The 17,148-nt window shown below is 40.3% G+C and overlaps 1 protein-coding gene across 1 annotated transcript in view; it reads left to right on the forward strand.

Moving 5' to 3' along the window:
- Positions 1-17,148, forward strand: part of PHEX (phosphate regulating endopeptidase X-linked) — a 225,337-nt gene that overhangs the window by 202,530 nt on the left and 5,659 nt on the right. Inside the window, exons 17-20 of the mRNA XM_008154575.3 lie at positions 3,426-3,493; positions 6,228-6,358; positions 12,742-12,807; positions 13,816-13,920. Of these exons, the coding sequence (XP_008152797.1) occupies positions 3,426-3,493; positions 6,228-6,358; positions 12,742-12,807; positions 13,816-13,920 (370 nt within the window). The remainder of the gene's footprint in view (positions 1-3,425; positions 3,494-6,227; positions 6,359-12,741; positions 12,808-13,815; positions 13,921-17,148) is intronic.

Genomic DNA, 17,148 nt, shown 5'->3' on the forward strand with positions numbered 1-17,148 from the left:
TGCGGCTTGGGCGAGAGGCGGATCTATCAGTTAAAATGGCGCTGTCTGCGCGCCTGCGGGGAGGGGGTAGGCTCTTTGACTCACGGAATTCTGCCGGGACGTCTGGATTCTTGTTGTTTGTTGGTCTGAAGCTGTGATAGCAGTTCTCTGTCCCCAGTGGCTGCAGGGTCCTGGTTTGTGTCAGAAGCCAGGATCCGAGTCTCAGGCAGCTCTGTTTCTCAAGATGGCGTGGTCTCTGCGTCCGCAACAGCCGCGGAGATGTGTCCGCTTTGTGCGCGGGGCTCCGCTGTCTAGGACTGCCCGGTTAGGCAGCCCCTTGGAAGACGTGCAGAATCTAACTGACCCTAGCTTATACACACACACACCACACACGTCTGCACTCTCCTCTATGGGTTCCTCACTCACACACTCTCTCTCCCTACCTTTCTGCCGGTCGCCATCCCAAACCGGAATTTTTATTTTTATTTTTTATAAATATATTTTTTTATTGATTTCAGAGAGGAAGGGAGAGGGAGAGAGAGATAGAAACATCAATGATGAGAGAGAATCATTGATCAGCTAGCTGCCTCCGGCACGCCCCCCAACTGGGGATCGAGCCTGAAACCCCTGCATATGCCCTTGACCAGAATCGAACCTGGGACCCTTCAGTCCTCAGGCTGAGGCTCTATCCACTGAGCCAAAGCGGCTACGGCGAGATCTGTTTTATTTACAACCACTGATGAAAGAATGGGCCACCTCAGAAGGGGGCGAGCTCCTGGTTATTGAAAGTGCCCAAGGAGAAGTCCTAGGACCTTTTGAAGTGTGTTTTTTGTTTTTTTTTGTAGAGGGGGGGGGCGGTGCCCTGCTTCAGCTAAGGAGTAGAACTAGATGACCTTAGACACTTCTAACTCTGAGATTTTTATGAATTTACATTTCAGGCATAGAGTAGCCCTTACTTGATGACCGCTTGAGATAATGGTTGCTCCAGACAGCAGTATGATTGATTCCCTGTTGACAGCAAACCCTGTGCATTTGTTAAGTCCATTGGGTAGTAAGAATAAAAGAGAAACTGAGTAGGTGGAAACATTTCATCTTTCCCATTTTATTTTTGGAAGGCTAGATTTTTCTCTGCAGGAGTCTTCTTTTTCTGGCCAGCCAGTCGTATTGTTAAAAGGCATAGTTTTACTTATTTGTTTATTTATTTATTTATTTTAACTATATGCTAATTTAAATAATGTCCATTGATAACGTGGAATATGTGAATTTAGTATTATGAACCATTATCATTGTAAGGCTTAGTCATGTAAAGTTACTTCTTTTTCTCTTGTCCAAAGGATTGCAATTATTTGGCTGAGAATCAGAACTTACAATGATTCAATCATTTTCTGAATTCTCTATTACCCTTTGCAAGTAGGAAGCTTATTGGAGCAGTCTCTCTGAAGGGATATTTATTGTAGAACAGTTCCGGTAAACGTCCATTGTTCATCTCTTAAATTCAACAGCACTGACCAAGGCTTGTAGAGAATCGAATATGATTGTCAGGGCTGAGAGGTCTGGAAAAACGAAATGTTACAGGCTGCACAGTGATAGCTACTGCTGCAAAAATTAGCACTATGTAAAATTACAAGTTTGTCCCACACTGCCATGATAGCTCTATGATTGAAATGCATAATTTCACTCTTACTTCTTTAATGAAGGTTTGCAGTGATGGAAGAACAGTAGGAAGCATTTTTTCAAATGCAAATTACCTTGCAGGAAAGAAATAACAAAGGAAAGAATTGCCACCAAGGGGAAAAATTAAATCTTGCAGCACTTCCTTGGGTATAGTTGAGATAAACAATTAGCATGTTAAGGATTATTATGTCCTGTAATAACATGTTGCTTCAAAAATTCTCGTTCCTTCCACTTACTGGTCCTGTCTATTTGCCGGGTTACTTTGATGTTGCATGTCAGGAAGCAACTGTGAAATACTGGTATTTTTAGCATAATTGCAAATCTCAGGAAGTATCCTCATAATAAGGATTTTAAGTTGTTTATAATCCTTATCCATACATTAAATAACTAAAATAAGGTACATATCAATCTGTCACTTGCATGAAATGGTAACGTTAATCTATTAGTTAAATCGTTGTTACTTTTTTACTGTGTACTAGGTACAGAGAATTTAGCAGCAATCAATAGATAAGGGTTTGACCTTCATAGAACTTAAAGCTGAGAGAGAAGATCCCAGACACACATGAGTGGAAGCCCCCTTATTGGTTACTTCATATATCATTAACATGCTTGTTTCAGTTATATTGCCATGTAACAAAGCACCACTGAACAACCACTACTGGCACATGAAGCCACAGTTCGGGCAAGATTCAGCCGAGACGCTTGTCTCCGTTCTGTGTGGCGTTTGTTGGCTGGCAACTTGACTGGGACCAGGGGATCTAAGATGACTGCTCACATGTCTGCTGTCCCAGTTGGGCTGGCTTGAAAGGCTGGGGCCTAGCTACGTCTCTTCCTTTAGAAGTCTGACAACTTTGGGTGTCTCTTGCTTGCTTCACTTGGCCTCTTTGTGTCCAGCTGATTAGTCTACCTTCTTTCCATGGAAGTTGACTTCCAAGGCAGGACATTTTCAAGCATTAAGGCCTGTCAAAGCCTAGGTCCAGAAGCCACATCCGGCCCCTTCTGTGCCTTCTGTTGAGCATAGCAAATCTGGAGGCCTATCCAGATTTAAGGGAAAGGAAGTCGTTGCCTCTTGATGGGAGGAGGTGGCACATGCATTCAGGCTGTGTGGAATGGTCAGTGGTCACCCTTGTCGGTAATCTACCACATGCATCTTCAGAGGTGAAGAGAAATGATAAGATGGCTTTTCCAAATCTGGTTTAGGCTTCACAGTCTTTGTCATTCAGTTGTGAGCGTGTCTGTCACACAAGCAGAGAAACGTGACTACCTTGACAGCAGGCTGATCCCTTTTAATCTCTGCTCTATTCCTTTTTTATGACTACATTTGAAAAACAATTTAACTTCTAAGTCTGTAGCGATTTTTCAACAGGTTCTCAGATAAAAAATAAATGGCATGTTGACTGACGGGATCTTTTCAAACCCTGCTACTGCTTTGGGTGTTTATAAATATAAACTACAGCTAGAGCTGATATAGAATAATAAAAATCTTAGGGCTGGAAGGGACTTGAGAAATCATTTCTTTCACACCCCTAATTTCATAGCATAGGAAAAATAAGGCCCATATATGGTCATAATGATAATGTTAGAATTTATATATTCTTTGTCCATTTTAATGAGAAGGGCACATTTAGATTTTTTTTTTTACAATTTTGTGATTATTATTAACATGGGTACTAGAAAACAAATTATCTTTGCTTTTCATTGAAAAAAAATAAAGGATTATGCTCTTAGATTCATGCTTGTAATTTTCTCCAAATTATATATTTATGTTGTAGATCTCTGAGTTATGGTGCTATAGGAGTAATTGTCGGACACGAATTTACACATGGATTTGATAATAATGGTAAGTACTGGTTCATTGTATAAGCTGCTGCTTTTATGATAATGTTGACTATGTGGATGGTAATTGTTGCTATTATTTTTGCATAGTGGCATCATCATAGATTGACGATTATCCAATATAGTATGATTGCTGATTGAAAACTTTTCCCCATGTCTTGCAGAGATAGCTTGCAATAAATAAATTCACATTGCAATGGGATAGAATGATGAAAAAATGACTTTGTCATTTCAATGTAGTTAGTTGTGCATTTAGATCACAATTGCTGTAGCTGCCACAATAATTATAGGAATTCCTTTATAGCTTCTTCCCTTTGTCATTTCTTTATTCACCATCTTGAGATGCTCTCCCTGGAGGTGTGAGCTCTGCTCTGAGGATGATTATACATGCTGCCAAATGAGGACTCAGTGAGTTAGGAATCTGGAGCTTGGCTGACTGGTTCCTTTATACTGTTTCAAGGATTATGCAATGCTCAATCTCTGTTTTTCTCTATGCTGGCATATATTCAGAATTTTAAAAAGGCTATGCTTCCCTAATAATGCATAATATAGAATATGCTATGTATCCTGAAGACATTTAAGCAAAAGAAAAGAGCAGAATATGGCATAAACTAAAGAAATGATCACTCCTTGAGAGTTACCATTTTTAGACAACACTTCTTTCTCCTTTAAGTTTGGAGTATTATTGGAAAGCCATATGAAATCTCCGAAAGTTATGAATTAGCAGTAAATTATGATTACATCTACATCCACACAAAGATTTCCATGTAGACCCAAGAACCCGGCTGGCTCAAGGCACTATTTAGTAGAGGGACCTCTTTCTTTCATGTCTGTGATATCTCCAACATCCTTTACTGGGTGCCTACCCAGGGCCAGAGACCCTTTTGGTTCTTTTCCTTCTGGACAATTCTTCCTGTATTCCCATTAGCCCTTCCTTAGTCACATAGGCTTTGTGCTCTCCTGGTCTTTCCTCCCTGTTAAAATATAGCTGCCTTGTAGTCATCTGAATACCCAGAGCAATACTTTCTAGCTTTGCATGCTTGGTTTATCTGAGAGGATAGTCTAAGATAAGAAACAAAAGCCAGTATTGGTCTCTTGGTTCTGGGTCTTTCTTCCTAGGAAATTTAAGTACAATTCTTCCTCAGAATCTTCTAGATGCCTTCAGGATTGTCTCTCAAAGGACAAAATCTAATGATGGCAATTTCACTCTGTAATCAGTACTTAGAACAGTACATTGTACATATAATGACATGCCCAGTATCCAGTATCTATTTTATAATTGGTTGGCTAGTGGTTGGAGGACGGTGACTCCATACTCTTCCAGAGAGGGTGGTAGTGGCATCTAGCCTTATTGAAGAACTTCATATTATTCCAATTAACATCTTTTAAAAAAAATCTATATTTTTTATTGATTTCAGAGAGAAGGAAGAGGGAGAGAGAGATAGACACATGGATGATGAGAGAGCATCATTGATCAGCTGCCTCCTGCACAACCCCTACTGGGGATGGAGCCTGCAACCCAGGCATGTGTCCTGACCAGGAATCAAACTGTGACTTCCTGGTTCATAGGTCAACGCTCAGCCATTGAGTCACATCAGCCGGAGCAATTAACATATTTGGTTAGGGAGCTTTCTTTTATGCCCAACAAAGAGTTCTCTGCATAATTAAGTTTAAACTAGCACTAGCCGGGTTGTTCAGTGGTTAGAACATTGGCCTGCAGACTGAAGGGTCATGGGTTCGATTCTGGTCAAAGGCACATACCTCGGTTGCAGGCTCGATGCCCCAGTGCCAGTCGGGGTGCGTGTGGGAGACAACCAATCAATGTGTTTCTCTCACATCGATGTCTCTCTCTCTCTCTGTCTCTCTGTCTCTCTGTCTCTCTCTCTCTCTTTCTTTCTCTCTCTCTCTCTTTCCCTCCCTTCCATTCTCTGTAAAAGAATCAGTGGAAAAAGTATCCTGGGATGAGGATTAGCAACAACAACAACAACTAAAGTAAACCAATAGTAATCTTGAGTGAGTACAGAAGATAGTTCAGATATACCCAAACATTTTTGAAGGATATAGAGAAAGTGAAGAGTGAGCCTGTAGAAAAAAAACAAAAACATTTCCCATTATGTTTTGGAGATTTCCATTCTTGTTCCAAGTTCTCTTTTTAGAGCAACCTTCCTGTCATAGCAGGACAGATGGGCCTTCCATCCACACTCATGGCTGTGGAATGATTCATAACACAGGTTTTATGTGTCTCTCAGTTCCTGGCAACTTGGAGGAAACACGTTCCTATAGGGTTGAGTCAGGGGCTGCGGTTGCAGGCTGTGAATGACTCATTAGGGCTGTTCCTATGGATCATTTGGAATTTCACTGGTACGTTTATTCCGACTCCCTCCACGGGCTTTCTGAATGAAGCCGTTTAATTTCACAATCCAGAGAAGATTTGGGGTCAGATTAGGTGACTACAGAGAATCCAAGATTGGTTAAGAATGGTGCGTGCCATAAGCTGATGAATCTTATTAAAATGCTCTGTGTTGCTTCGAAAGAAAGAACTTCCTCAAACCTCTTTCTCCTTTTTCCTCTTTTACAATGAACCTGTAACACTGGGGAGAAGGTGGGAGCAGCTCCCAGGAGTAGTCTCTGTTGCTTGGGACTTCCTTTTCAAGACTTGTTGAAATGAGGGATAGGGAAGATGAAGAAATTAGTTTCCATAAATAATACAAATATACTCTAACTTTCCTTTTTGCTAGGTAGAAAATATGATAAAAATGGAAACCTGGATCCTTGGTGGTCTCTAGACTCCGAAGAAAAGTTTAAGGAAAAAACAAAGTGCATGGTTAACCAGTATAGCAACTATTACTGGAAGAAAGCTGGCTTAAATGTGAGTATGACAGTGGTGAAGGGGACATGTGGATTTTTTTCTCGTTTGGATGTTAGCTTGCTTTAGACCATTGGTGCTCAAAGTGTGGTTCCCAGGCCAACAGCTTCATTCTCCCCTGGGGAATTTTTAGGAATACAAATTCTTTTATTTTTCCAGTTCACTCACATTTGGGGAAGAAGGTTGTGTCAAGATGTGCCGTGTTTTCAGGAGTAGTTAAAGTCCAAGTCTCTAGTAGTACAAGGGGTTTTAGGTGTTAAGAAGCATGGGTTTACTTTATAGCCATCGGGTTGCCACAGGATGGCAAGGGACAAATTCTAACTTTTGTTCCTGAACAAGATAGCTAGTCACCCATAACATTTTTAAAAAATTTAATTTATTGAGGTGACATTGGTTAATAAAATTATACTGGTTTCAGGTATACAATTCTGTAATGCATAATCTGTTTATTGTATTGTGTGTTTCCTGCCCCAAGTGGTGTCTCCTTCCATTACCACTTAACTCCCTCTTTACCGTTTACCTCCCCTACCCTTCTCTTTGGCAATCACCATACTGTTGCCTGTGTTCATGAGTCTCTCTTTTCTTAGCTTAATCTCTTCACCCTTCTCACCCAGCCCCCACCCCCCTCCCCTCTGACAGCTGTCAGTCTGTTCTCTATCTATGAGTCTGTTGCTATTTTGTTTATTAGTTCATTTTGTTCATTAGATTCCACGTATAAGTGAAATCATATGGTACTTGTCTTTCTCTGACTGGTTTAATTCACTTAGTATAATATTCTTCAGATCCACCCATGCTGTCGCAAATGGTAAGATTTTCTTACTTTTTTTATAGCTGCATAGTAATCCATTGTATATATGTACCATAACTCTTTTATCCACTCATCTACCGATGGACACTTGGGCTGCTTCCAGAATTTAGCTATTGTAAATAAAGCTGCATTGAACAGAGGGGTGCATATATTCTTCCAAATTAGTGTTTTGGGCTTCTTTGGCTGTATTCCCAGAGTGGAATATCTGGATCATAAAGCCGTTCCATTTTTAATTTTTTTGAGGAAACGTCATACTGCTTTCAACAGTGGCTGTACCAATTTGCACTCCCCCCCAAATGTGCATGAGGGTTCCCTTTTCTCCACAACCTCTTCTACCCAAGTTTGTTGATAGTAGCCATTCTGACAGGTGTGAGGCGATGTCTTATTGTAGTTTTAATTTGTATTTCTCTGATGCTCCACTGCTTCTTTTATACTGAAACAAAGCACAGCAACCTTATAAATAAGCTGTCCACCTCCTGTAATGACTAGATGAAATTATGTAGTTTTCCAACAATTCTTGCTCAAATATTTCCATGAACAATGTCCAAGGTATGCTCCCACCCTAACCAGTAGTCAAAATTATAAAGAGCCCAGCTAAACTATTTCTTCACGATAGAATAGCAGTAGTGTCAAGGAAGCTCTGCTGAGAGAATCAGTAGCCTTATTTATTTTTTTCTCTTAAAATTTTTTAATTCAGCCCTGATTGGTTTGTCTCAGTGGATAGAGCATCAGCCCGCTGACTGAAGGGTGGCGGGTTCGATTCCTGTCAAGGGCATGTACCCCAGTTGTAGGCTCGATCCCTGACATCAGTCGGAGTGTGCAGGAAGCAACTAATCAATGTGTCTCTCTCACACTGATGTTTCTCTGTCTCTCTTCCTCCCTTCCACTTTGTCTAAAAAACAATGGAAGAATATTCTCGGGTGAGGACTAACAAAAATAATTTTAATTCAGTTTATTTAAACTGAAAACAAAACAAAAACAAGTTCACTCATTTCCTCTACCCCCACCCTCTGCCTCTAACAACCACCACTCTGTTCTCTTTATGAATTCAGTTTCATTTTTGTTCTGTTTTTTAATTCCACATATAAGTGAGATCATATGTTATTTATCTTTCTCTGTCTGACTTATTTCACCTTGACTTATTTCACGTAGCATAATACCATCTATTGTCCATCCATGTTGTCTTAAATGTCAAGATTTCATTATTTTTTATGGCTGAGTGGTATTCCATATTGTGTGTGTGTGGGTGTTTCAAATCTTATTTATCCATGCATCTATCATCAATGGTCTTTTAGATTGCTTCTACTGCAGTGAATATGGGGGTGTATATATCTTTTTGAATTAGTGTTTTCATTTTCTTTGGATACATTCCCAGAAGTGGAATTGTTGGATCATATGGTAATTCTATTTTTAATTTTTTGGAGGAGCTTTCATACCATTTTCCATAGTAGTTTCATTAATTACATTCCCACCAAAAGTATACAGGGGTTCCTTCTATATGCCTTGCCAACACTTGTTATTTCTTGTCTTTTTAATAGTAGCTATTCTAACAGCTGTGAGCTGATATCTCATTATGGTTTTGATTTGGATTTTTCTCATGATTAGTGATGTTCAGCATCTTTTCATGTACCTATTGGCCACCTATATGTCTTCTTTGGAAAAATATATATTCAGATCCTCTGTCCATTTTTATTTTTATTTATTTTATTTTTTAATTTTTTAAAAATATATTTTATTGATTCTTTACAGAGAGGAAGGGAGAGGGATAGAGAGCTAGAAACACCGATGAGAGAGAAACATCGACCAGCTGCCTCCTGCACACCCCCTACTGGGGATGTGCCCGCAACCAAGATACATGCCCTTGACTGGAATCGAACCTGGGACCTTTCAGTCCGCAAGCTGACGCTCTATCCACTGAGCCAAACCAGTTTTGGCTCCTCTGTCCATTTTTAAAAATTGAATTTTTTTTTGCTATTGAGTTGTATGAGTTCTTTTTATATTTTATATATTAGCCCTTTATCTGATAAATGATTTACTAGTAAAATTATTTTCTCCCCTTCAGTAGGTTTCCCTTTAATTTTGTTGATGGTTTCCTTTGCTGTGCAGAAGCATTTTAGTTTGATGTAGTCCCACTTGTTCATTTTTGCTTTTGCTTTTGGTGTCAGATTAAAAAAAACCCACCACTGTTAAGGGGCTCTCACTGCCTGTTTTCTTCTAGGAGTTTTAATGGTTTTAGGTGTTTAAGTTTTTAATCCATTTTTGAGTTAATTTTTGTTTGTGGTGTAAGATAATATGTAAAGCTGGAGTGGTAACTTTTTGAGACTGAAGCTGGGAAGGTCCTGGGTGATTATAGAGATCAATGTTATCTGAAGACTTGTTTTCATTCATTTGTATTGCCTGATACTTGGGTGATTGGGCTAGCATGAAAATAAAGAGTTGATAGGATCCATGGCTTGAAGGTTTAGAATAGGGTGTATTGTTTCTGTTGCTACTATAGCAAATCACCACAAACTTTGTGACTTGAAATAACACAACTTTATTATTATACAGTTCTGTATGTCTGACTTGGATCTCACTAGGACTGCTTTATTTTCTAGCTGCTCTAGGGAAGAATCTGTTTCCTTGCCTTTTCTAGCTTTTACAGGCTGCCCACATTCCTTGGCTCATGGCCCTTCCCTTCTTCAGCACCAGCATTGCCGGGTTGAGTCTTTTCACATTGCATCACTCTGAGACACTCACTCTCCTGACTTCTTTTTTCTCTATTTGAAAAGGACCCTTATAATTACACTAGAGGCCCGGTGCACGAAATTCGTGCATGGAGGGGGGTTGTCCCTCAGCCCAGCCTGTATCCTCTCCAATCTGGGACCCCTTGAGGGATGTCCGACTGATCCGGGATCGGGCCTAAATGGGCAGTCGGACATCCCTCTCACAATCCAGTACTGCTGGCTCCCAACTGCTTGCCTGCCTGCCTTCCTGATTGCCCCTAACCGCTTCTGCCTGCCAGCCTGATCACCCCCTAACCACTCCCATGCCAGCCTGTTTGCCCCCAACTTCCCTCCTCTGCCGGCCTGGTCACTACTAACTGCCCTCTCCTGCAGGGTTGATCACCTCCAACTGCCCTCCCTTGCAGGCCTGGTCCCTCTCAACTGCCCTCCCTTGCAGGCCGGGTGCCTCCCAACTGCCCTCTCCTGCTGGCCATCTTGTGGTGGCCATCTTGTGTCCACATGGGGGCAGGATCTTTGACCACATGGGGGCAGCTATATTGTGTGTTGCAGTGATGATCAATCTGCATATTACTCTTTTATTAGATAGGATAGAGCCCTGGTACAGGGGTGAGGGCCAGCTGGTTTGCCCTGAAGGGCATCCCGGATCAGGTGGGGGTTCCCTTGGGGTGTGGGGTGGCCTGAGCGAGGAGCCTGTGGTGGTTTGCAGGCCAGCCATGCCCCCTGGCAACGCAAGCGGAGGCCCTGGGATCTGGAATTTATTTTCCTTCTACAATTGAAACTTTGTAGCCTGGAATGGAGCCAAGCCTGGGGCTCCCTCCGAGGCCAGCAGCCATTTGTGTTGGGGTTATAATTGAAACTTCGTTGCCTTAAGCGGGTGGGCCCGGCCAGGGTGTGCGGAAAGCTTTGCTTCCCCTGTTGCCGGCGGCAACCCTGGCCTGCTCTCTCAAGCTCCATTCTGCTGCCATTTGTTTGAATTTGTTGACCTTCTATAATTGAAACTTTGTAGCTTGAATGGAGGCTTAGGCCTGGCAAGGGCAGGCGGAAAGCTTGGCTTCCTCTGTTACCTAGGAAACCTTGCTCTCTGTGGCTGTAGCCATCTTGGTTTGGGTTAATTTGCATGCTCGCTCTGATTGGATGGTGGGCATGGCTTGTGGGTGTGGCTTGTGGATGTGTCGGAGGTATGGTCAATTTGCATATTTGTCTATCATTAGATAGGACTAGAGGCCTGGTGCATGAAAATTTGTGCACTCGGTGGGGGGGCGGGCATCCCTCAACCCTTCCTGTGCCCTCTCACAGTCTGGGAGCCCTCAGGGGATGCCTGACTGACAGCTTAGGCCCGCTGACTGGAGGGGCTGATTGGGGGACAGCGCTGGCTGGCAAGCACCCAGCCCCACCCCCCATCGCCCTGTAGCTGCTGCTGCCTACTGATCGCTGTCCCCTGCCTCTGCCCGCTGGCATCCACCTTGGCTGGCCTGGCACTGCCCGCTCGCCATCCCCCCTCCCCCCTGCTGACTGGTTGTTCCGCCGTTCAGTTGATTTGCATATTAGGCTTTTATTATATAGGATTAGACCTCCTTGAACAATGCTGGCTAATATCTCTATATCAATAGCCTTACCTTACCATATTTTCCGGCATATAAGATGACTGGGTGTATAAGATGACCCCCAACTTTTCCAGTTAAAATATAGAGTTTGGGATATACCCGCCCTATAAAATGACACCCAGTGTATAAGACGACCCCCGACTTTTGAGAAGATTTTCCTGGGTTAAAAAGTCATCTTATATGCTGGAAAATACAGTAATCATATTTTAAAAATCTCCTTTGTCACATCAGGTAACATTTTCACAGATTCCAGGGATTAGACATAGGCATCCTTTGGCAGGGAACATTATTCTGCCTCCTATGCAGGGATGGGCAAACTTTTGTTTTGTAAAGGACCAGTTGGTAAATAATTTAGGCTTTGTGGGCTATAAGTTCTCTGTTGCAATAACTCAACCCTGCCACAGTAGTGATAGAACAGCCACAGACAACATGTACATGAATAGGTATGTACATGGCTGTGTGCGAATAAAACTTGAATTATGGACACTGAAATTTGAACTTCACATAATTTTCACATACCCCAAAATATTATGCTTTCTTCTATCCCTCCTCCCCAAAGACTGAACAATGTAAAATCCAGTCTTACCTTGCAGCCTGTACAAACACAGCAGCAGGTTGGATTTTGGCCTGTGGGCTGTATTGGTTTAGATTGTTCTTTGTCATAGCCTATAAAAGGGTTTAAGGAACAATCTTCAAATGTTTAGAAGAATTTCTTCACCATGCTTGGCTAGTTATACATATTGCAAGCCTTGACCTTTGTTCCCCATGAAAACTACTCTCCTTTTAATTTTTCTTGGAAATTGGTGAGGGTGAACTGGTGATGGTTGGTCTGAAACTCTTGCTCCTATGTGATGGTAAATTTTTGGAAACATGAACACACTGAAAAAAATACTCACATTAAGTGAGTTAATCAGATAAAGTAATCTGTATATTGACATTTTTATTTTTCCCCATTTAAACTAGAGTCACTGAGAATATTTTTAAACATTTTATTGGAGCTGGTTAAATGGGTGAGAATAAAGAGGTTGGTGAGAAAGAAATGTGTTGCATAATAAAATAGAAATTATTATATTCAGGAGCACCTTGCTGGGGTTAGTTTTCTATCTCAAAATATATTATGACTACTTCTGACTTATTGAATGTAATTTTCTTTTTAAAATATGGCACTTTTTATTGCTATCATATTTATGCCTCTTGCTGAATGATAGTTGACTGTGAAACACTCTTTTTTCTTTTTCTTCTTATTAGGTAAAAGGGAAGAGGACCCTGGGAGAAAATATTGCCGATAATGGAGGTCTGCGGGAAGCTTTTAGGGTATGTACTGCAACATTTGCTGTGATTTTTTAAATTAAGCTCTAAAACACCGTATGGGTACATCTCAATTTACAGCATAGTCATGTTCTTGAGGAGTTAGATTTCTGTAAATTCTGTGAATTTCTGTAAGTAGAAATATATTGCCCCATTGACTGTATTATACTCTATTATATGAATAGAGCTACATTTCTTTTTTTCCTTTTTAGGGTATAAAGTTACTTCCTAAACAATAATATTTATTATTAAGAATCATGTATTTAAAAGCTAGTTTTCCGATACATAATAAAAGATATATAATAATATCAAAGCAGGCTACAGAAATCTCCTGGGGGCTAGGTTCATATGAGTTTTCCTTCCTTATAATTTTCTCTTAAACTATCAAACTTATATATTATGACCAGAGGCTAGTGGTTCTCATATAGTGGGCCAGGTAAGAATCCATAATAATGCTTTCATCATCCACTGATTTGTGGTTAAACAAGAAACATAAGGGTGATATGGAAAGATTTTCATAAAGCTAAATCCATTCAATGTAAAGACCAAGGTGTTATTCCAAGATTAAATTCTTCCTTTATTATAGTTAAAATATATTTTATTTCTACAAGATGATGGTTATCGAAGATTATTGTTTTTCCTCTTACTTGGCAAAATTTAAAAATTGGCAGTATTTTGACCCCAAAATGTATTTCCATACGCTTTGTCATTGTGCTTGATTTGTTTGTTCCCTGGTAGGAAGAGAAAGAACATTTTTTCCCCCAGGGGGATAGTTATTGAACACTTTGGCCCTATTGCTTTGGTATTTATTGAATGTAAGGTCTTTTTGCAGGTGAACCTGCCTCACTGTTAAGCCATACAACATTGATTTGCATTTCCAGGTTTGTTTTCTTAAAGGAAACCTTGACAAAATACATTTTGCACATGGTAGAGGATATATTTACTATCTCTGCACTGGATGGAAAGAGAAAAGCCATCATTGCAGAGAATCATTCATTTTGTTTCTCTCACCAGGCTTATAGGAAATGGATAAATGACAAGAGGCAGGGAGTTGAGGAGCCTCTGCTACCAGGTATCACATTCACCAATAACCAGCTCTTCTTCCTGAGTTATGCTCATGTGAGTAGAACAAGGAAGGGGCATCAAAGATGAAATGTGGGACTTTGGCTTGCTTCCTTGATCAAAAGTTTGGAACAAAAGTTTAATGGCATAACTTTGATTTTAGCTGAAATTTTATCTTGCTGCTTGTTTTCAGGGTAAATTTCATTAAAAAAATACTTTTATTGATTTTAGAGGGGAAGGGAGAGGGAGAGATAGATAGGAACATCAATGATGAAAGAGCATCATTGATCAGCTGCCTCCTGCATGTCTCACACTGGGGATCTAGCCCACAACCTGGGCATGTGTCTTGACTGGGAATCGAACTGTGACCTGGTTCATAGGTCCACGCTCAACCACTGAGCCATGCCAGCCGGGAAAATTTCATTTTTTAAGTGTTCTATGAGACATAAAGTTTTAGCCGATTATACTTTAATTGGAAGCATTTTTTATATTCAGTATTATTTTCTCTTAGTTTCAGGTGTACAGCATATTAGATAATCACATACTTTACCAAATCTTGCCCATGATATTTCCAGTACCCACCTTGACCACATATAGTTATCACAATATTATTCACTATACTAGAGGCCCAGTGCATGAAATAATGTGCACTGGTAGGGTCCCTAGCGGCTGCCGGCCAGGTACTCCCTCCATTCCCCCAGTCTCCTGCCGCTGCAGTCCCTGACCCGGGCCTCCCTCCCTTTCCCGGGCCAGCCCCGCCCCCTGGTCAAACTCCCGGTCAAGGGGACAGTTTGCATACTACACTTTTATTATATAGGATTCCCTATGCTGTACTTTACATCCCTGGAACTATTTTTGGACTACCAATTTGTACTTTGTTAATTCCTTCACCTTTTTCACCCAGTCCCCCAACTATGAGACATAATTAATTGATTGAATCCAAGTTTTTTGGCTTTTTTTTTTATCATCAAGGGTTACTATGGTAACTCACTTAGTATTTGTGTAATATAGCCTGACTTCTCAATGTTACTATTTGATACTATTAATAACCATTTCTAGTGACTCATTCATTGGTGTTCTCAACTGTCAAATGAATATATGATGACTGTTAGAGCTGAAAACAACAACAATAAAGGCAAGAAGAGTCATGTAACTCTTTTGTGAGTTTAATAGGCTCTCTGAGCAGAAATAGAAAGAAGTGCACTAAATAAGGCACAATTCTGAGTTCCAGTCTTTGGCTAATGAAGCAAGTGCTAATTCGTTGCTATTAACTATGTTAGTGGTTTATGTCACAAATGTGTAGGCCTCATGTTCAAAAACTCAGAGATGAATTGTGGAAGGTTCTGACACATGGCCTCAAGTGGGCAGATGTGTATCTGTATGCTCAACACTAGACAAGAGTTTTCATCAGTACAACCTTTGGTTCCTAAGTCAGTATTCTCTCTCAGTAAGTTCATGCATTCCCATGTATCCTTCAGTTAACTCTGGTTAAATGACTCTCACCTGTCTGGGGTCTTTTATTTCTAAAAGCTGGACATAACAGCTCTTAATAAATTATCATTTACCGACCCAATATCAGCAAAAGTGTAATCATGAACAAAATGACTTTTCTTTTTAGTTTTCCCATTTCTTTTAACATACCCCCAGTCTTTGGGTCTTCCTGCTTAGAAAATCTGGATTCTTAGGTCTTATTTGATTTATCTATCCTTGTTTTTATGACATATGCCCCAAAAGCTAGATGTTTCATTCTTTTAACTGCTCTTCAGATTCAGCCTCTCTCCCCATTACCCTATTTCATCATCTATAGGCTAGGCCTTGATCTTTTCTACTCTGGATTATTCCATCAGCCTTATGGCACGTTTTCCAGACTTTGGCATCTTTCCAACACTGTCTGTCTTACATACCACTGAAATACCACTTTTATTTCATTACTGACCAGCTAAAGAACTGCAGTGGCTCCTAAGTCCTAACACATTGAGGCCAAACACTTTCAGTTACCTTTCTAAAAAGTTCTCCTCAGTCTTATCCAACTCTACCCACCAGCTCTTAATTCCCACAGCTCCATAAGACTCATCTTTTGCTGGGAAGGTGGCCTCACTTCCACCCCATGATGCCATGCCCATTACTGTCTCTTTGGCTATGATTTTCCTTCTATAATGTGACCCTCTGTCTACTCCTCCCCCTCAGATTATTGAATCCCATATTTATCCTTCAGGATCCATGTCAAGTTCCACCTCCTCCACACCATCCATACACTTCCACAAGGACTCCAGTTCTCATTTTTATAAATCTCCAATTTTGTTATACTTACTTTCATTACCATGTAGTTGAATATTTAACTGTTCTCAAAATGTTGAAGACTTCTAGTTTAACTTCACAGTTAATCTTCTGGATCCTTACATTTCTTATGTATCGCCATAGCACCCAGCAAAGATGCTGGGTATATTGAAGACACTTGATAAGTATAAGACTAACATAGTTCAATGAAGGAGACTTTGTTATAGGTCAGTACTGGGTCATATATCTAAAATAAGCACACACACACATAGTCAGAACTTTCTAGAACTGGGATTAGCAAAATAGGACCCAAATATGACCTGCTGTCTGTTTTTATAAGTGCCATTTTATAGGAAAACAGCCACGTACTTTCTTTTACGTATTGTCCATGCCTGATTTATGCTACAACAGCAGAGTTGAGTAGTTGAAAGAGATCTTATGGTCAGCAAAACCTAAAATATTTACTATCTCTCCCTTTACAGAAAAAGTTTGCTGGCCCCTACTCTAAAGTGCAAGGTCCATCAGTTCTTACTCAGGTTCTTACTTACTAACTTAAGGTCCATCTTAGTTATATTCTAGTTCACAACAGCTCCTTGTAGATGAATGAAGTAAACTGATAGAAACATTAACAGTCATACTTTTGAAATGCCTCCAAATAAAATTCCAAACCGTATCTGATTTTTTTAAACTAAAGAGATTTAGGAAACATGGAAAACCATTTTATATCACTAATGAGAAATTTATCTTGAAGCTTTTCCTACTGACAGAGTGAGGAGATTTTAAATATTTTGCACATTGAAATATGTCTGCTTATAGGGAGCAAAGTTATTTTCCCTCCTGAGAAAGTCCTAGGAAAACAGTAACAACCATAATGTGTTTTTAGCATTCTCTTAAATGATATAGGAAGCAAAGACAATACTATACAATAATCCTATATAATAAAAGGCTAATATGCAAATCTACCAAACGGCAGAATGACTGGTCGCTATGACACACACTGACCACCAG

This window comes from Eptesicus fuscus, chromosome 1 (genome assembly GCF_027574615.1).
Source record: "Eptesicus fuscus isolate TK198812 chromosome 1, DD_ASM_mEF_20220401, whole genome shotgun sequence".
Classification (NCBI taxonomy): domain Eukaryota; kingdom Metazoa; phylum Chordata; class Mammalia; order Chiroptera; family Vespertilionidae; genus Eptesicus; species Eptesicus fuscus.